The 21,121-nt window shown below is 44.8% G+C and overlaps 2 protein-coding genes across 2 annotated transcripts; both read right to left on the reverse strand.

The window, feature by feature from the left end:
- Positions 1-1,385: 1,385 nt before the first annotated feature.
- On the reverse strand, positions 1,386-13,846 carry LOC127315559 (uncharacterized). The gene is made up of 12 exons (XM_051346036.2): positions 13,410-13,846; positions 12,331-12,744; positions 11,634-11,741; positions 10,635-10,676; positions 10,505-10,556; positions 3,025-3,068; positions 2,845-2,937; positions 2,539-2,652; positions 2,394-2,426; positions 1,659-1,709; positions 1,496-1,573; positions 1,386-1,406 (listed from the first exon to the last, which is right to left on the reverse strand). The coding sequence occupies exons 1-12, from the start codon at positions 13,749-13,751 to the stop codon at positions 1,386-1,388; spliced, it is 1,392 nt and encodes a 463-aa protein (XP_051201996.2). The 5' UTR covers positions 13,752-13,846.
- A 3,023-nt stretch (positions 13,847-16,869) lies between these two features.
- Positions 16,870-20,139, reverse strand: LOC127314172 (probable polygalacturonase). The gene is made up of 5 exons (XM_051344643.2): positions 19,672-20,139; positions 18,449-18,569; positions 18,025-18,199; positions 17,844-17,914; positions 16,870-17,728 (listed from the first exon to the last, which is right to left on the reverse strand). The coding sequence occupies exons 1-5, from the start codon at positions 20,107-20,109 to the stop codon at positions 17,091-17,093; spliced, it is 1,443 nt and encodes a 480-aa protein (XP_051200603.1). The 5' UTR covers positions 20,110-20,139; the 3' UTR covers positions 16,870-17,090.
- Between the last annotated feature and the right edge of the window lie 982 nt (positions 20,140-21,121).

Raw genomic sequence — 21,121 nt, forward strand, 5'->3', positions numbered from 1 at the left:
TTCAATAATAATGTGACAATGCACGCATTATATATATTGGATATTGAAAAGTAATCAACCAAGTTTCATAAATTATGAATTATCTAAATTTCTCGTACAAACAACTTGACTTGGTAGTCTCATCATTGTTTCTGGTATACACAACTTTTCATGTTAGTTTTTTCAAAACAAATGTGCACAATATTAAAAATATAAATTTAGTTACCTTTGCTTTCACTACAACTAGGAGAGCTTCGACATTAGAGAGACTAACGATTTGCCATCGTCGATCAATTTGGGATGCTCCAATGAGCGAAGCCTTCAAACGAGCTAAGCCTTTTATAGATAACTAATAGTTGTTGGATATAATAGATAATTACATAATGATAAAAATACTTTACTTGAAACTTGGATTTTAATCATTTTTCTGATTTACAATTCTAACTTAAGCCTAAAGATTAGAGATATGCTAACTACCAACATAGATACGTAGCTTGGGCCCTGCCTCTCGATGGCCTAGGGCCGGTGCCCCGTGGCCCCAGCCTTTGGGCCGGCCTTGGCTGCATCATACAATGTACCACAAAATGAAAGCTATTGATTATCTAAGCTAAGGTGGTGACTGACGACGGGCAAGAAGAACAATGACAAGAGTCACAGACAAGCTTACTAGTGCATCTCCTTATTTGCATAGCAAACACAATACTCTATATCATTCAGAACAAACAGTGGCAGGTGATTAGATGCCCAACAAATTCTTGAGATACTAGCTAGAATCCCTACACAACCAGTACAAATTGCTCATCTCATTGGTGGGCAAAAATAGCTGCAACCGCTTCACTCAATCGCTATTCACAGCGAAGAGTACTTTTTTTTTGAGGAATCTTCAGACCATGAAGCAGTGAACCATCCACAGTTAACATAAGATGCCCTATTATGTGTATATAGAAGAAATCCAGCCAGTAGTGCAGTAGTTTCACATCCCACCATTACAAAATAATGGCTAAAGCAAAATCCAGTTGCTCCTCGTGTCATATCAAGCTCACTGCAAAATCCATGACAAATGATCCTAACCTCTGTTCAATGTCATTTGTATATGTTCTTTCCACCAAGACTAGCAATAGAATTCTAATTTCCCTGGGACTAGACTAGTATTATTTCACAGACTTGTCGCCCAAACGACTGACACAGTGACACCAGCTAGCACAACGAGCATGTCAGCCATGCTCTCGAGACAGGGAAAGCTGACATCCCAAAAGGTACTAGTCTAGTATTCGTGTTAGTGTTCCTACATGGTTGCATAAACTAGGTCATTGTCAGTATATACTACAATGATGCATCCTAATTTGCATGTGGGTGAGCAACGAAATAGAGTTGACATGGAACAATGGTGCACATCCTTCCGGGTCTTAAAATCGGAGAGACGAAGCCTGCAATGTGAATTACGCAACAGCTTTTGTTAAGACCAATAAACATGTGCACTCACTGGAAATTTAAAGAACATAAATTATCAACATACTTGCAGATCCAAGCCAATGTGTTTAGCGACCTGTATCTTCCTCATAAGATACTGGTTCCATGTTTTCCGTTTGGGAAGCTGAGATAAAATTGAAACTAAAATCAAGTTCCAGTCTTAAAGAATAAATAAGGAACACAAACTATGCAAGAGGAAGCATGCATACCTTGTTCCAAACCGCCCATGCAATCAACCTACGTGCTTCATCCTCTGGAGCCTAAAGCCAATCAGATTTTTTTTGTCATCAATATTTATGAGATATATGTAAGAACTACAGGATTTACCAATACATGTCCACTATATATACAACTGGAAGCTCAGTTTTACTGTAATCCCGTGGGAAGCAGAAAATTCCTTGTGAACATACATGAACCTTGTATCATCCTATTTAGCATGTTATGTTAGTGGGCCATGTGATGTTGTATTTATTTTTCTCTACATTACATACTGCATCTATTTCATTTATCTAGTAGCTAGTATATATATACTTGCCATATCCCATAAGGCTGTTTCTGAAAAATGCCACATCGATCCCGTATCCCCGTGTTTGTATCTCCGAACTGGTGCTTCTCAGGTTTAAAGTCATCCGAGAATAACAAAAGGAAAAAAACAATAACACATTAATGATTTTTTTAAGCAATATGTGCATAGTAGCTTGCTCGCCACATGCCTTCTCGTGATGCTCAATGGTGCGGGATTAGGTAGCAAGCTAATGTACATAGTTTCTAACTTTCTATCATTTAAGCCGCTAGGGTATAGCTAGCAGTGGATGTTGAATCTGGCTAGAAGTTATGATTTTATTGTTAACAATAATAGAATTCGTTGGTGATCCCTCATTTAGAATAGATGGACAATCAAATCCAGTGTAAATTGCATATACTTTTTAATATATCATACTTACGTCATCGGGGATTCCTTCCACGCAGATGTCAAACTGGACAAGAACGATGGGAAATGAAAATCATTATCAAGGATAATGCACGTCAATAATCAGAACTCAAGATGATCAGGGCATGAATTGCACAATATGAGCTAGAATAACTTACGGAAAATTGCAAATTGGAGTAGATACAATTATCCAGTGCAAATTGCATACGCCCTTTGTGTGGAGGGGACAAATTCTCTTGATTGACTTTGCGCAGAGCATCTCTGAAAGTAATCTGAGCACAATTCAAGAAACAAAACACACATCACCAAACATATACAGCAGACATGAAAAAAAATAGATACTATGGTATTGTTTGTAAAGAGAAGGCTTAAATGCACTAGTACACCACAAATGACGATTCCATATTCTCGCAAAGAAAAAGACGATTCCTTAGCATTTGTGTGACACGAATTATAATGCTAACCTTTTGTGCAGTGACACGATTCCAAATCTCAAAAAGGAGATGATCAATGTCTTCGCAATAAACATAATCAAAACGCACGCTCCAGAGGTGATCCTGAACAAAAAGAATGTTGATGTCAAATAAAGCAAGAACCATTGCTGACCACAATAAATACTTAAAAGCAAAGAGAAGATACTGTACCGTGTATGCGGTAAAAGCTAAATCAAAGCTGATGCAGGGAAAGTGTTGGATAATTAGGCACAATTTCCATGATTAATTCCAGAATATAAAATAAGATGGCATCAACTACTAACATGTGAAACTCAAACATACTAGATGCATTAATCAACATGAGTAGCAGCAGCGCAAACGGTAAAGCATCCATCGCTAAACAGATCGAGATATGTCGCACGTACCGACCTGGCGGAGGTGGCGGTGGAGGTGTAGCAGATGATGTCGCAGCAGTAACGTTGTTGATGACAACGTTGTTGACGACGGGGACGACGGGTCGAAGTAGACGGCATTGAAGACGACGGTAGGCAGCACCGCCCGACTTAGATGGAAGGCGACCCGTGATGAAGAGCTTGAGCAGTCGCGCAGAGCGCTTCCTAAAAACCTAATTCGCCCTCTCCCATAAAGGATCGCAAGGACGAGCGGTTCCGGAGACCTGCTCTCCCGTTCGCTGATGTACGTCGGCTCGCGGGATGGAGTAGGCTACGATGGCGGCGCAAGCAGAGAGAGGTGGAAACCCTAACTCGTGTATTGGATGTGTTTCTGCGGTAGCCGGGCAGGAGATTATATAGGCTCGGGAAACCCTAGGCAACGTGGGCCACGCCCACGTCGCACGAATGTTTCGAGTCGGTTACAGATAGCCCACGATCCGGGAGCGACCCGAACCGACTAACTGCGACGCGTCCGTCTAGGACTCTGTTCGTTTTCCTGAGCTGCAAAAAGTAAGGAAAGTCTCGGCTCGAGGCTCAATCCACTCACCACGAGCGCGGCACGCGTCGTGACGTGACGTGTCGAGTCGAGACGAGACGAGCGAGCGAGGAGGAGGAGGAGCGCGCGTGTAGCACTCCTATTCTCACTCACTTACTAGTGGTGGAACAACCCACCTTATAAGGTGGTCTAACTTCCTCCCAACTTTCCATGTAGAACTAAACTTCCCACCTCTTGCCACTCCTTAGTGAGCTGCCACCAACTTGGGCTCAAACTCACAAGGCTGCCACTAAGTGGGCTTTGAGATTTATAGGGAAAATCTGAAATCTAGTATGGGCCACCAAACGTGGGCCCAATATTTCAACAATCCCCCACCAGATCTCAAATCCCCATTTAGAGATTTACCAATACTCGCTGCTTGTTTATATACCAGTGTTTCAGCGGAGACTGTTAAGTTGAACTTCCGCCTAGAACCTTAAGCTACATCCATTCACACTTGAACAATGGACAAAGCCTTGAATTGCAAGTTTTGCGTGAACAGGGTTTCACTCAAAGTCATGACCAGTACATGGCTGCCAGTAGCCTACCCCGCGGGTGAAGCATATGCGTCATACTTCATGGTCTCTTCATGAGTTTACTAGAGATCACCCAAATCTCATAGATTACGACGTTTAACAATCGGACTCATATAGGTGTGTTATTTCAAGAATGCTCTGTAGGACAGCATCTTTGCTAAAATAGCCAACATAAACACATTAAGGCTTGTTGCCAACCTTCCTTACAGCAATTGAGAGTTGTGCATCTTCACATAGAGAGGGTTACTTAATACTCTCCTCAATTAAACCACTAGTTTGTTCTTCCCAGGTCCTAATTCACGGGATCTCCGATCACAAAGTTTGGGTTACCACTATGGCGTAACATCAACGGGTCTCAAACCCATCTCCCTCGATGCACTTTCTATCACATTACGTGATAGTCCCTTTGTAAAGGGATCTGCCAGGTTTTTGTCTGTTTGAATATATGTAACAGTTATTACTCCGGAGTTTCGCAATTTCCTGACAGACTTCAAACGTCTCTTGACGTGTCTTGATGACTTCGCGTTATCCTTAGAATTGTTCACTTTGACAATTACAGTTTGATTGTCACAATTCAAAAAGAATTGTCGGAACAGGTTTTTCAACCACAGGCAAGTCCATCAAGAGCTCACGCAACCATTCTGATTCAACAGTGGTTGTGTCTAAAGCAGTAAGTTCTGCTTCCATAGTTGACCTCGTCAATATGGTTTGCTTGCAAGATCTCCATGATACTGCGCCACCTCCAAAGGTAAATACATACCCACTTGTGGCGTACAGATCAGCTACACCTGAGATCCAATTCGAATCACTATATCCTTCAAGCACAGCTGGGTGCCCTGAATAGTGAATCCCATAACTCATTATACCACATAGGTAGCGCATGACCCTATCAAGTGCATGCCAATGATCAGTACCCGGGTTTGCTAACAGCAAAAGAGATGTCGGGTCTAGTCGCGCTCGCTAAGTACATGAGTGAGCCAACGATCTGAGAATATCTCAATTGATCTATGGCAATCCTCCGGTTCTTGCATAGTGTCACACTGGGATCATAAGGTGTTGAAGAAGGCTTGCTATCAATATAGCCGAACCGGCTCAAGATCTTCTCAACATAATGGGATTGCGTTAGAGTAATCCCACTCTCATTCTTAATCAGCTTGATGTTCAGAATCACATCAGCTTCTCCCAGATCTTTCATATCAAAGCTCTTTGACAAGAAAGACTTGACCTCGTGTATTACTTTCATGTTTGTACCGAAGATCAGAATATCATCCACATACAAACATAGTATAACACCTTCGCCCCCACCATGGCGATAGTAAACACACTTGTCAGCCTCATTGACAACAAAGCCTACAGAAGTTAAAGTTCTGTCAAACTTCTCATGCCATTGCTTAGGTGCTTGTTTGAGGCCATATAAAGATTTCAGCAATTGCACACCTTTCTTTCTTCACCTTTTACTACAAACCCATCAGGCTGATCCATATAGATTTCCTCTTCCAACTCTCCATTAAGAAAAGCTGTCTTTACGTCCATTTGATGAACGATAAGACCATATGAGGCAGCCATGGACAGTAGTACTCGAATGGTGGTAAGTCTAGCGACAGGTGAATAGGTGTCGAAGTAATCTTCGCCTTCTCTCTGTGTGTAGCCTTTAGCTACAAGCCGCGCCTTGTACTTCTCAATAGTACCATCAGGTCTTAGCTTCTTCTTGACCACCCATTTGCAGCCTACAGGCTTGCATCCATGGGGTCGTTCTGATAACTCCCAAGTTCCATTAGAAAGAATCGAGTCCATCTCATTATGGACAGCTTCTTTCCAGTCATCTGCATCTGGAGATGCATATGCCTCTGCAATGGATGTGGGAGTATCATCCACAAGGTACACAATGAAGTCATCACCAAAGGATTTTTCAATCCTTCATCTCTTGCTCCGTTTAGGAGCTTCATTATCATCCTTCTCAGTAACATTCTCATGTGATTGTTCAAAATACTCATTAGATGTTCTACACTCAGGAATTACTTCAGTAGAAATTCTAGCAATGCTATGCATATCTTTCATAGGAAACATATTCTCAAAAAATGTTGCATCACGAGATTCCATAATAGTATCAACATGCATATCAGGTACCTCGGATTGAACTACTAAAAATCTATATCCTACACTCCGCGGAGCATAACCTAGAAAGATACAATCCACAGTCTTTGGTCCAAGTTTGCGCTTCTTAGTAATTGGAATATTGACTTTCGCCAAACATCCCCATGTGCGCAAATACGAAAGTGATGGTTTTCTCCCAGCCCACTCCTCGTAAGGGGTTTTATCTTTATTCTTGTTAGGAACTCTATTCAGGACATGACACGAAGTCAACAAAGCCTCCCCCCACCATGCCTTTGATAAACCAGCAGTGGCTAACATGGAACTCACCAAGTCAGTCAGCGTGCAGTTTTTCCTCTCGGCAACCCCGTTTGATTGGGGTGAATAGGGAGGCGTCCTCTCATGAATAATGCCATGTTCCTCACAGAATTCATCAAAGATTTTAGGAAAATATTCGCCACCACGATCCGACCTAAGACGCTTGATCTTTCTCTCTAGTTGATTTTCAACTTCGGCCTTATAAATTTTAAAGTAGTCTAAAGCTTCATCTTTAGTTCGCAACAAATAAACATAGCAGAATCTAGTCGCATCATCAATCAATATCATGAAATATCTCTTTCCACCTTTTGTCAACACACCATTCATCTCGCATAGATCAGAATGTATGAGTTCTAGAGGTGCCAGGTTTCTCTCCTCGGCCGCCTTGTGAGGCTTCCGAGGTTGCTTTGATTGCACACAACTATGGCACTTAGAACCTTTGGCAATGGTGAAATTCAGAATTAAACTTAAACTGGATAGTCGAGACATTAAACCAAAATTAATGTGACATAAACGAGAATGCCAAACACTGGTATCATCACTAACATTGCCACAAATATGGTTCACAGACTTCTGAAATCAGAAAGCGAAAAGCGGAACAAGCCTCCGCACTCATAGCCTTTACCAATAAATTGTCCAAACTTGGAAACAACTACTTTATTCGACTCTAAAACAACCTTAAACCCATCTCTGCATAGAAGGGAGCCGCTAACGAGATTCTTGTTCATAGTAGGGACATGTTGCACGTTCCTCAGCTGCACGATCTTCCCCGAAGTGAACTTCAGATCTACCGTGCCAACACCACGAACAGAAGCATGTGACCCATTCCCCATCAAGACGGAAGAATCCCGGGCGACCTGGTAAGAAGTCAACATGGATATGTCAGCACACACATGAACATTAGCACCTGTATCAATCCACCAACATGGAGATTGAAATACCGAAAGAACAGTAAAGAGATTACCGTACCCATCAGCATTGCTAGCGGTCACCGTGTTGACTTGCCTCCCCTTTTTCTTGCGGTCTGCCCTCTCTGGACAGTCCATAGAAAAGTGGCCAGCCTCTCCACAGGTAAAGCAGCTCAGATCTGCTTTGTTTATCATCTTCTTCTTCTTGAAGGTTGTAGTCTTCATAGGCTTATTGAAGGAGGGCTTGTTATTCCCTTTGTTCTTGCTGTAGGATTCTTCTGCACCATGTTGGCGCTAGACTGACCCTCTCCTTTCTCAGTATTATCCTTAGCCCGAGTTTTCTCCTCAACATCAAGAGACGCTATCAGATTTTCAACTGATATCTCCTGTCTCTTGTGTTTGAGAGTTGTGGCAAAGTTCCTCCATGAAGAGGGCAACTTAGCGATGATGCATCCAGCCACAAATTTGTCAGGTAAGGCACACTTAAGGAGTTCAAGCTCTTTCGCAATGCACTGTATCTCATGAGCTTGTTCGACTACAGAACGGTTGTTTACCATCCTGATGTCATGGAAGCTCTCCATGATGTACGCTTCATCGCACGCATCGGTTGCACCGAATTTATCATTCAGTGCATCCCAGAGCTCTTTACCATCTGTTATGTGCATGTACACATCACACAGATGATCAGCAAGAATACTCAGAACGAATCCGACGAAGAGAGTATTGTTTTCCTTGAACTTGTTCTGATCTTGGTCAGATATAGTTCCTTCAGGTAAACCATCACTAACTTCGAACACTTTCAGATGAGTAAGCCAGAGCATGGCCTTAACTTGCCACCTCTTAAAGTGCACACCGGTGAACTTATCCGGCCTCAGTGCATCAGCAAAACCAGCCATTGTTAACTCAGGAAATTGCCTACAATTAGGTTTTTGGATTGTTGGATAATTAGGCACAATTTCCATGATTAATTCCAGAATATAAAACAAGATGGCAGCAACTACTAACATGTGAAACTCAAACATACTAGATGCATTAATCAACATGAGTAGCAGCAGCGCAAACGGTAAAGCATCCATCGCTAAACAAATCGAGATATGTCGCACGTACCGATCTGGTGGAGGTGGCGGTGGAGGTGTAGCAGATGATGTCGCAGCAGTAACGTTGTTGATGACAACGTTGTTGACGACGGGGACGACGGGTCGAAGTAGACGGCGTTGAAGACGACGGTAGGCAGCACCGCCCGACTTAGACGGAAGGCGACCCGTGATGAAGAGCTTGAGCAGTCGCACAGAGCGCTTCCCAAAAACCTAATTCGCCCTCTCCCGTACAGGATCGCAAGGACGATCGGTTCCGGAGACCTGCTCTCCCGTTCGCTGATGTACGTCGGCTCGCGGGATGGAGTAGGCTACGATGGCGGTGCAAGCAGAGAGAGGTGGAAACCCTAACTCGAATATTGGATGTGTTTCTGCGTTAGCCGGGCAGGAGATTATATAGGCTCGGGAAACCCTAGGCAACGTGGGCCACGCCCACGTCGCACGAACGTTTCGAGTCGGTTACAGATAGCCCATGATCCGGGAGCGACCCGAACCGACTAACTGCGAGGGCAGGAGATTATATAGGCTCGGGAAACCCTAGGCAACGTGGGCCACGCCCACGTCGCACGAACGTTTCGAGTCGGTTACAGATAGCCCACGATCCGGGAGCGACCCGAACCGACTAACTGCGAGGGCAGGAGATTATATAGGCTCGGGAAACCCTAGGCAACGTGGGCCACGCCCACGTCGCACGAACGTTTCGAGTCGGTTACAGATAGCCCACGATCTGGGAGCGACCCGAACCGACTAACTGCGAGGGCAGGAGATTATATAGGCTCGGGAAACCCTAGGCAACGTGGGCCACGCCTCGTCGCACGAACGTTTCGAGTCGGTTACAGATAGCCCACGATCCGGGAGCGGCCCGAACCGACTAACTGCGAGGGCAGGAGATTATATAGGCTCGGGAAACCCTAGGCAACGTGGGTCACGCCCACGTCGCACGAACGTTTCGAGTCGGTTACAGATAGCCCACGATCCGAGAGCGACCCGAACCGACTAACTGCGAGGGCAGGAGATTATATAGGCTCGGGAAACCCTAGGCAACGTGGGCCACGCCCACGTCGCACGAACGTTTCGAGTCGGTTACAGATAGCCCACGATCCGGGAGCGACCCGAACCGACTAACTGCGAGGGCAGGCGATTATATAGGCTCGGGAAACCCTAGGCAACGTGGGTCACGCCCACGTCGCACGAACGTTTCGAGTCGGTTACAGATAGCCCACGATCCGGGAGCGACCCGAACCGACTAACTGCGAGGGCAGGAGATTATATAGGCTCGGGAAACCCTAGGCAACGTGGGCCACGCCCACGTCGCACGAACGTTTCGAGTCGGTTACAGATAGCCCACGATCCGGGAGCGACCCGAACCGACTAACTGCGATGCGTCCGTCTAGGACTCTGTTCGTTTTCCTGAGCTGCAAAAAGTAAGGAAGGTCTCGGCTCAATCCACTCACCACGAGCGCGGCGCGCGTCGTGACGTGTCGAGACGAGCGAGGAGGAGGAGGAGCGCGCGTGTAGCACTCCTATTCTCACTCACTTACTAGTGGTGTAACAACCCACCTTATAAGATGGTCTAACTTCCTCGCAACTTTCCATGTGGGACTAAACTCCCCACCTCTTGCCACTCCCTAGTGAGTTGCCACCAACTTGGGCTCAAACTCACAAGGCTATCACTAAGTGGGCTTTGAGATTTATAGGGAAAATCTGAAATCTAGTATGGGCTACCAAACCTGGGCCCAATATTTCGACAGAAAGTCTACCGCGATCTTCACTGCTTGCTGAAATCCTCTAGCTTCCATGTCCATCCACTAAAGAGCGAAGGGGTTATCAGGGTATTATACTACATCTGTACCTTTGGTCCATGGTTTTCTTTAGGGCATGCTTACCTCATGAGATTCTCGTTCACATTCCATGTACTCTTTAATCCACTGTCCCAAAAGACAAAGTTACTGGTATCCCAGAAATATCAAGAAAATAGCATATTCTAAACCTTAACTAGTAGGCTTTGGCGCGGCGGCACGCCGCGCCCGTGGCGGCATTTTTTTGTGTATTTTTTAAAATGCACTAAACATCTGTATTTGGCAGTTGCTCTAAATGGCGCAAATATGCGGTAAATATATTAAATTGGTAAAGTTTTTTTGTGATAGAAGCTGTGGAGAAAATTACCGCGAGAGGGGGAAAAACGCCACGCCCGTGGCCGCATTTTTTAGGTTTTTTATTTATTTTGAAACTGCACTAAATATCTGTATTTGTCTGTTTGCTCTAAACTTCGTGAATGTTCGAAAAATATATTAAATTGTCGAACTTTTTTTTATGTATTGTTGAAAATGCACTAAACATCAGCATTTGGCCGTTTGGTCTAAATGGCGCAAATATGAGGTAAATATATTAAATCGGCAAAACTTTTTTGTGTTAGAAGTTGTGGCGAAAAATTACCGCGAGAGGGAGAAAAACGCCGTGCCCGTGGCATCATTTTATTGAGTTTTTTTTATTTTGAAAATGCAATAAATATCCGTATTTGGCCCTTTGCTCTAAACGTCGTGATTATTCAAAAAATATATTAAATTGTCGAACTTTTTTTTGTCGGAAGTTGCGTCGAAAAATTAACGCGGGACAGGGAAAACGGCACTATTCGGGTACTGTTCATGGCGACCGGCACTGTAAATCAAGTACTGTTCAACCACAGGCACTGTTCATCGACACTGTTCATCGCGAGACACTATTCAGCAAATGTTGCTATAGCAGTCTAGCTACGTGTCGCATTTTGATTCGCAATAAATAGCACATGAACAGTGCCATGTGACGTTGAGTTGCTCCTAGGCTGAGAAATCAGCCAGCGTTTATATAGGTATCTATATCTTCATCTAAGCGATGCATATATATACCTTAATTTTCGTTGATATTTCTTCAAAGTACTTGATATACTCTGTATCTATTTCGTAGCTAGTAAACCACGACCTGTACTTCTCCCACTCGAGGAACATCATACCATCCTGCACCCCGGGGGAGAAAAGAAATACATGAAATGCATAACTCTGAAAGTTTTTGATCCTACCATTTAGCCATGTCCATCATTACTGAAACGCCATAATAATTGACACTTGTGGAAGTTTCAAAAATAACTTTGACATGAGGGAAAATAGTGAATGTGTACAGTTTTACTCCTTCCAGACAAAAATGCCTTCATATTTATACATTCCCGTGGTCTCCAGGATGCAACTTAACATTTGTTTCCATTTTCACAAATACAAAGTTTAAGTTAAATAAATTACATCACTGTATGACAAATACCATCATGACAACGCTACATGATCAATCCAAAGAACTCAAAGATGGTACTGATCATTGAAATACATGAACTTGCTGAAAGTTTTTGATGCTGCTGTTTAACTTAAACTTGCTGCCAGGTCCATCATTACTGAAGTGCTGATACATGATCAATCTAAATAAATCCGAAGATGTTACTAACTATTGATATTGTTTCATGAAAACTCACTGCGGTGACAAAAAAAATTGCAACTTGAAGGAACAGATGATTAATCCAAACGGAAGTAGTGGAATGTTTGGGCAGAGGCCACTTACATCTCCATTAGCAAGGACAAGGCGCTGGTAGTCAGTCAAGTAGGAGTGAACAGCGTAGTCACGGTCGAAGTACCAGTCGCAGGTGTCCACTTGGCCATGGTAACACAGTGGGTCATTGTAAGGCTGGTGCCAACGCGGGCGGCAGCGCGGGCGGTACCGCCCGCCGCCGGGCGAGAGAGGGGCGGGAGTGGGGCGGTACGGGAGCGCGGGGCGCTGCGGCTGGCGCCGGGCGGTACCGCTCGCCGCCGCCCGGCTCCCGCCCGCGTTGGCGGCGATGCAACGGCGACAGCGGGGCGATAGGCGGGGCGGCGCGGTGGCGGGGCGGGGCGAGAGAGGGGCGAGAGAGAGAGAGGGGTGGCGGAATCGCCGGCGAGCGGCGGAGACCGGCGGCGCAGCCGTCGGCTTGGCTGCGTGCTGGAGGAAGAAGAGAAAGGGGGTTTTGCAGAAAACCCCCTAGACTTTAGGATTTGCTTAGGAAAAATAAAAATATGGTAGGATTTAGCATTTTGGGGTGTTTTGAGCCAAATTTTGAGGGGCTTTTTGCACACAAATTTAAATAGAGCAAACAACCACATTGGCAACATTGTTGCAAACCTTTTTAGTGCAAATTTTTATGTAATTTTTTTTATGATTTAATCGGTAACAATTTTAGTTCAATAAAATAATTTCCTTGTATTATTTTTAATGTTGTAATCTCAAAAAGAAATGATGTCGAGGAGAGAGAAATGGTGATGTGGAGGAGAGAGAAGTGAGAGTGGGGACTATAGCCCGTGCATTGGCACCGTGGGGTGAGAGTGGGGTGAGAGTGAGAGAAAAGCTGACGTGGCGGGGCGGGAGTCGGGCGGTGCATTGGCACCAGCCTACATTTCCTCGAGAGCTTCCGGAGAGTACTCCTTTCTCAGTGTCATATCTCCAGCTCATCTCTGCACACCCCCTCTGCCAACTGAGAACACAAGAAGTGAGAGTTAAGGCTACTTAATTACAAGCTTGCAGGAGCATTGCAGATTAACTAACCCCTTCAGACTTTGCTGATTTTTTTTTAATCCGTATAAGACAGAACATATATCAAAAGGAACAACCTTGGAAGCCCTGATGCGGTAGAGCACAAGGCGTTCATACACCAGGCGTTGCCGTTCGTTGTCCAACCTTCGCCCGACGAGGGTGCCGGGACGACGCCTGGTGGACAGAACCGCAAGGCATCGGCGGAACTCCTCATCCTCCTTGCTGACGGTGTGATTTTCCAGATCCTCCTGCAACTCGTCTGCTGAACCCGATGGCATTGGGGGCCTGGACCTAGCAAGCGCGACATCGTCTTCTTCCACAATCGTGTATCCACGAGCAACGGAGGGCGATGTGGGAGACGGGACTTGATTCTTGCGCCTCTTCTGCCCCTCCCACCCTTGCCCTCCTTCTATCTCCATGATCAACTCTGCAGCATCTCCGTAGGAGATCGAGGTCCGCGCCTAAGCTGACCCCTATTGTGTAGATTGATACAGGGGTTTCGCCGGTCTCCATCGTGGAGGTTCGGACTCGGGTTGGGAACGGAGACGAAGCAGACAGGGGAAACGCAAGGGGCGGAGAAGAGATTGTTTTTCGGGGCCGGCTGAGAAGAAGATGGCTGGCCGAACCTGGTGGGCCAGCCCAATAAACTACTGTATTTGTTTTCCTGTTTTTAACGTCTGTGTTTTATTTTTTTCATTACTTATTACAATTGAGTCTCTCAAAAAAAAAAAACTTATTACAATTGAATTTCTTGTTTTTTCTTATATATCTTATTTTCGTCATCATTTTTTTAAAGTTTACCAATTATTTTCCTTCTATTATTTTTCATTCTTATGCATAAATACATCTTTATATTTTATTTTATTTGAAAAACCAGGAATATTTTTAATTGATTAGTATATTTATCTGCATATACATAAAGTTTTTGAATATTTTATCAATTTTAATTATTATCCATTTTATTATTCTGAAGATACATGAACATCTTTTAAAAAATATGTATGAACATATAATTTGATGTAAATGAATATTAATTTAGGAATATTAAGTGTTGGTTTCATTTATATGAACATTAATTCATAATTACATGAATATTATATTCAATACACGTAAATAATTCCTGTAAACTATATGAAAAAAATTTATTTTAGTTAAAAATATTTCTAAAAAGTTTATCTATCTATGTTTCACAAATATGATTGCTTTGTATGTAAAATTTGAAAAATAAATACAATTCCTAATACGTACATACAAAAAATTGTACATATGTTCATTCGTTGTGCAAAATGTGGACCATGTATAGGAGCCTTCAGGTGCCATGAGCCTATTTCACGCTTAGGTTTCTCGTGGATTATGTAGGACCTTCGAATGTCGATCATATTGTTTATATAAATTTTGGAATTGTTTGAGGATTTGCATATTTAGACTTGTCTGTACGTGTCTTTAGGATTCTGGATTAGACTCGCCAAATTTCTTGTTTGGATGCATAGAAAGTTAGCATGGAATTGAATTGGACTAAGATTCCAAATCTGAGATGAAAATGAATTGACTTATAATTCAATTCTATTGTTTGGATGTGTTTGGAATTTGCTGTTGGAATCAAAGGTGTAACTAATTCCAAATCCTGTTTGGATGTGCAAACTATGAATTTGATATTTTGTTGAATTTGGACATTTTTAACATCATAAAACGTTTTGATGTTGACTTTTCTCCACAGCACCTGGATCTGGAAATTAACTGTCAGCAAGTGGAGCTGCTGGCGAGGGGAACTGCTGGCGAGAGCAGCGGCGGTTAGGGGAGATGCCGGCGAGGGGAGATGCCGGCGAGGGGAGCTGCGGCGAGGGGAACTGCTGGTGAGGGCTGCCGGCGAGCGCACGGGCCAGCAAGGGGAGCTGCGGTGAGGGCTGCCGGCGAGCGCATCGAAGATGCGGGCCGAATCGGCTGCCGGCGAGGGGAGCTGAGGCGAGGGGAACTGCCGGCGAGGGCTGCCGGTGAGCGCGCGGACCGGCCCATCGAGGAGCAGTTGGGCGCACGGCCGGAGCAGGGCCCTCCCCTGCGCATCGAGGAGCCGACCGGGGTGCGGACGTGTGCGACGGGCTCGCAGGAGAAGCGGCCGGACGAGGGGCGCGTAGGGGAGGAATAGCACCGGCGGCGGGAGCTACCGGAGCGGGGACATGCGGCAGCGGGCTGGTGCGGGAGAGAGACGAGAGGGAGGTGGGGAGGGAGACGGGAGGAGGTGCGGGCCGTTTCCAAGCCTTTCCGAGGGTGAGAGCTCGGAAAGTTTTCCAATCTGTTTGCTCACGAGGTGGGATGGCTCGGAATTTAGTTAGCTTTCCACAGGTGAATTCAGAGCGCAAGCCAAACGCGAGAATTTGCAGAATCAACCTAAATTCCAATTCCATGCCCAGTTTCTATGCATCCAAACACATATATTTGACCTTTTGCATTATATTTAGACTTAAATTTTTCCTCTAAGAAGTCCAATGTGTTTAATTTTGAAACGAGGCAAAAGGTTTAGCTTTTATCTTGATATAGGAGGAGCACACACTACATCAACTGATAATTTCTGCAATATGTTTTGCACCTTCTTCTTTGGTTCTTTGCACGATATCCAACGACACTGAAGATTTGATTTTGAAGACTCTCGTGCTCCTCTTTATCTAAATTTTTCAAGAGATGAGCATGACTACGGTTGATTTAGAGCGGAGGTAGTCCACCTTGCAAGGATGTGCCAATATTCAAGCACCATGGTACGATTATTCCAAGCTGAGCAGCAGATGAGACATGAAAGCCAGGATGCCACGGCGGTCCAAATCCTCATGGAGCAACACCCATTCATAAAAAAAGATGTGCCTTGCCGTCTTCGTGGCGCAGTTGCACAGCTGGCATTTGGGAAGACGGGGCCATCCCCTCCCCCGCTTTGATAGCCGGTCAGAAATCCACAACCCGTGAAAGGTGAGCCAGGCAAAGAAACCGTATTTCGAAGGGGTCCAATTCTTCCAAACAATCTGCTTGAAGGAGCACGGGTAGGAACCTAGAAATTGCACATTGTAGGCAAAACTGCCCGAATAGCATGCTTGGCGAAATGGTCCAAGTGATGGAGAACCCCAATGGAATGCTGGATCTCGGAGAGAAGTCCCTAAACAGGTACTTATTGCTCAATGTGCTCCACAATGAAGTTGTCGATGGCAAAGTTGAAGATCCATTTGAGGTCTTTGAGGGCGTCATGGACTGAACAATTCTTGTGTTTTCAAGTTATGTGCTGAAGACTTGACCATCCTGACGGTGGTACACCTAAATCTGTGCCCAGATCCATTTGAGGTCTTTGAGGGCGTCATGGACTGAACAATTCTTGTGTTTTCAAGTTATGTGCTGAACACTTGACCATCCTGACGGTGGTACACCTAAATCTGCCCCCCCCCCCCCCCCACCCCCACCCCAGAAGTCCAATGTGTTATATATGTGCATCTATTTGGTTACAAGATGCACATTTTGAGTCTATAGAGGTGCAACTTTTTCGATGAATCCTTTTGCTAATGAGAGTAAAAATTGATTGCCTTGTATATTTGATCACTGAATTATCTGTGCCAATTTACAGTGGAGAGACTCACAAAAATGACTTCTTTAGCCGCTATACCTTTTACAAACAAAAATACAAGTTTGGGTGTTGAATCTGACTGTAACTTCTATCCCTATCCTTAAGACAATATAGTCAGCCAATCTCACACACGAAAAAGTTCCAAGTTCTCTACAGTTTCTCAACGAAGCCCACACCAAGATGAAGAAGATCCATTGTTCCTCAACTCTTCACAAGGCGCAGGGAAAACTTCATGTGCCTCTCCATACACAGACTCGCAGTGCCATACAACCTGATGCTTTATCGCTCTTAGGCTAACGTTTCTGAAGCAGATCCCATCATAAACCGCACCATGCACCGCTTCCAGCATCGGCGCACGCTGCACATCCACTCCAACAATGTCTACAATATGGATATCACTGATTGTCGGTAGCGCTGATCGGTCATACCTGTCATCCGAGTGGTCATTCGAACCCCGGCTGAACCTTATCGGTACCTTGACTTTCTCCATTGTCACGTTTGCGATGGTGATGTTGGTTATGTACCCACCACGCCCCACGTCGGTCTTGAACCTCACCGCAGATGCGGAATTCCATATGTGGAGATCACGGACGAGAACATTCGATATCCCACCGGACATCTCGCTTCCAAAACCTACACCCGAGCATGTAGGCGTTGTGCCTGAAACCCGTTGGATGATAATGTTTGAGCTGGGTTTGCCTACAGATATCCCATACTGATCCCAGCCACTCTTGACGGCAACCAGGTCATCTCCACTTTCAATATAGCAGTCCTCCACACAAACTTCTGAACTTGAGTCTGTTATTGTTCATGAAGAGAAAATGTAATAAAATAAGTTTGTTCAGAACTTGCACCATGGTAAGAGGTTTGCAATATCGGGAGAGAACGATATTATAAATTTATGAGCACAAACCTGGATCAATGCCATCAGTGTTCGGAGCATTCAGGGGAGCTAGTATAGTCAAATCCTTTATCACAACGTTTCTGAACATTCAATATGCATTGTCAGCTTATGGTTTCCGATGAAAGGAAATGATGATGGTTCTCTACTAGGAGATAAACTCATAATCCACAGGATCAGCATGATAACCAACCTGCAGTAGACCGGATGCACTGTCCAAAATGGGGAGTTGCGAAGGGTGACATTGGAGATCATGACGTTTGTCGAATTCACTAACTCGATAAGATGACCTCTTGTGTGGTTCAGAGTTTTGTTCCACCATTGCTCCCACCACATCCTACCTTGGCCATCTATGGTCCCATTGCTACCTGACACGCAAAGGGAAACATTTGAAGTACAGTCAAAGATAATTCTTCACATGATAGTACCCCGGCAAACTGAACTTTATTTTTTTGACAGGGCAAACTGAACTTCTATACCCGCAAAAAAAACTGAACTTTTATGCTTCAATTGACCGCCCGTTACATGGAATGATGAAATTGCTTCAGCTGATTTTCATACACAATTCCCACTTACTGACAAACTTGAAAGTATAGACTGTTAAGGAGTTGCTGTACCAGTAATGACAACATCGTCTAGGTCTTGTCCGTGGATGAGGCTAATGTGGCGCGGTCCTAGCCTTTCCCTCCCACGCCCATAAGACGGCAATGGTGCTATGAGAGGCCAATCTTCTGGATCCTGCACATCACAGTCCAAGAGTCAATACTTGCAGCTCCAAAATCAACCTACACAATAGTAATTGAAGTGTACATGGAGAAGTGGAGATTCTTCTACTCCCTCCGATCCATAAAAAGTGTCGTGGTTTTAGTTCAAATTTGGTCAATTTGAACTAAAACTAAGACACTTATTCTAGGTCGGAGGGAGTACTTAAATACAAATACATGCCCGTAGTTGTTAGAATCGGGGGATTGGTCCCCTTAAAGATGATTGTCCTAAAATATTAAGGTGGTGGATTATTGCAGCGCCAGTGCATGTGGCAGCAATGTCAAACTCCTAGCTAACGCTCTTAATTATGGTTTCTTTTCCAACTACTACTCTAAAGCTGCCCCTCACAGAAAGTAGTAGACAGTATCCCCATATGAGGGATTCTTTTCAGCAACTCCATCTCAGATGAATTCTCCATACATGGTACTGACAATCTTCAAAATCAGTATGACCATTTCGTTTGTACGCAACAAAAAGGGTACTAGCTCCGGCAGAAAGCTCCAATCTAGAGATTTTTCTAACCATTGCATTGCTAGCATAAGAGCAAATGAGACATAGCTGCAAGCAAAGTACTAGCACAATAGTAGCATCAAGTCAGGCAAGTCCGACCAGAAGTGAGGACAACGCAAAGTCACAGACACTGTGTGAGTTAGTTAGAACAATAACATGTGCCAAGCTGCTGAAGTCACAGGAAGAAGCCAACAACCATGCAAGCATGTGCATGATTCCAAACCCACCACAGCATTTTTTCCCTTTTATTTTTCAATGGCCACTGACAAGTGACAGCACAACTGCACAAGCGTTGGAGCCAGTTTCGCATCGCCGGATCAAACAGCATTGACTATAATCATGATTTGTGTACTATTAAGGGAAGCTTAGCTGTTGCAAAAAAAAAAATTTTGAAGAAAGAAGTTGTCGGTACTAATCAACATGACTGTTCATATCGGTAGAGGTGTTGTGTTTTACTTTGTAAGTGCTCTAACAAGATTTGAGAGGAGAAATATGTTCGATAATAAACGGAAAAAAGATAGAGAAGAGGAATTGGCGAGCCATGGATCGATCATGGATCACGTACCTGGGAGCCGAGGATGATCGCGCCGTGGTGTAGGAAGAGCGTGAAGCGGCTGGTGAGGTTGAAGCTCCCGGTGAGCCACCTCCCCGGCGGCACCTCCAGCCTGGAGCCGCCGCCTCCGGCCCTGTCATCGAGCGCCGCCACCGCGCGCCGGAACGCCGCCGTGTTGGACGTGACCCCATCTCCCACGCCCCCGAACTCCTCCACCGACGCCGTCACCGCGCGCCGCCCCGCGCCGCGGTAGAACCCCGCGCAGCTGTCGACAGCGGAGCCACGGCCCGCGGAGGGGGCGATCAGGGAGGCGAGCGGGGCCGCGGCGGGGAGGCGCGTGACGGCGAGGTAGGAGGAGGCGAGCAGGAGGAGGAAGGCGGCCAGAGGGACCGCCGGCCGCGAGCACGGGCGCGGCATGGGCTCGCTCTGGACGGTGGCGTGCGGCGCCATGAATAATGGATCATGTCACGCGGGGCAGCCGCGGCGGAAAAGACGCGATTTTTATAGGTTTCTTCCGATGCGCGCAGCTGGTCGCTCGCTGGTTGCCACCGCCCACGTGAGAGTACAACTCCCTGGTTTCAAAAGTTTGAATTTGAAATACGTTCGGTTCAAACTTAAAATTTGCTTCTGTTGAAATAAAGGAATTCTAATGTAACAGTGAGGGTGGACGACAGCACGATGATTCGTCGATTCGAGGCCATTCGAGTCAATTGTGGCTTGTGGGTGTAGGCTAAAAGTGATGACGTGGACGTGGTCAGGTCAGTCTCCGTGTCCATTCATGTATGTGTACACGCAACATGGAACAAGTATATGCATATCAAAGGCTACCATAGTGGTTGTCAGTTTCTTCCAACCTCTATACACATGCTACTAATCACAAAATATCTTTAGTGTAGAATTGCATGTTTCCTAAAGAAAAATCTTAGATGGTGTTTTTTCCTTCGAAATCAAAGGTATCTTAAGCAGAAGTGATGTGTATCTTTCATTCGGGATCATATGTTTGTGAACAAAGAAATACTTCCGGTTCACAACAAGTCGCTATTGGGTGTCTATTTCTTGTTTCATTTGAGAAAAGCCACATGCGTCTCACTATCAATAGAAACGTTGATTTTCACTTACAATAATTGGACGCACAATGTGTGAACGTGTGGCTTGATTCTTGGTTTAGGGTATTCTCGAGCATAGGTGATAGGTATCTATTTATTTTATATTAAAAAGAGAAATGCACGCTTTTGTTTAAGAGAATAGAGCTGGCACATCACACTGTGTTTAAATCAGAGAATTTCTGCAGTAAACACATGTTATGCTTGTTGCATAAAAAAATATTGTTATACATGTCAACTGTATTCAATACGGAATCCAACTGAAACCATAATAACGCTGGAGCTTTCATAAAGTAATGATAACTAAGTCGAGCTACAGATAACCCTGAATGACGAAGCCGGTTTTTAAGTTCGGAGAC

Source organism: Lolium perenne, chromosome 7, assembly GCF_019359855.2.
Source record: "Lolium perenne isolate Kyuss_39 chromosome 7, Kyuss_2.0, whole genome shotgun sequence".
In the NCBI taxonomy this organism is placed as follows: domain Eukaryota; kingdom Viridiplantae; phylum Streptophyta; class Magnoliopsida; order Poales; family Poaceae; genus Lolium; species Lolium perenne.

Excerpts from the sequence above, each read along its gene's own strand:
- LOC127315559 (XM_051346036.2), bottom strand. The coding sequence starts at position 13,751 with ATGGAGATAGAAGGAGGGCAAGGGTGGGAGGGGCAGAAGAGGCGCAAG. Across the intron at positions 2,653-2,844 it reads ATCGTGTCACTGCACAAAAG|ATTACTTTCAGAGATGCTCT; the intron begins GTTAGCATTATA and ends AATTGTGCTCAG. Across the intron at positions 1,574-1,658 it reads CATGGGCGGTTTGGAACAAG|CTTCCCAAACGGAAAACATG; the intron begins GTATGCATGCTT and ends ATTTTATCTCAG.
- LOC127314172 (XM_051344643.2), bottom strand. The coding sequence starts at position 20,109 with ATGGCGCCGCACGCCACCGTCCAGAGCGAGCCCATGCCGCGCCCGTGC. Across the intron at positions 18,200-18,448 it reads AGACGATGTTGTCATTACTG|GTAGCAATGGGACCATAGAT; the intron begins GTACAGCAACTC and ends TTTGCGTGTCAG. Across the intron at positions 17,915-18,024 it reads GTGCATCCGGTCTACTGCAG|AAACGTTGTGATAAAGGATT; the intron begins GTTGGTTATCAT and ends TTGAATGTTCAG.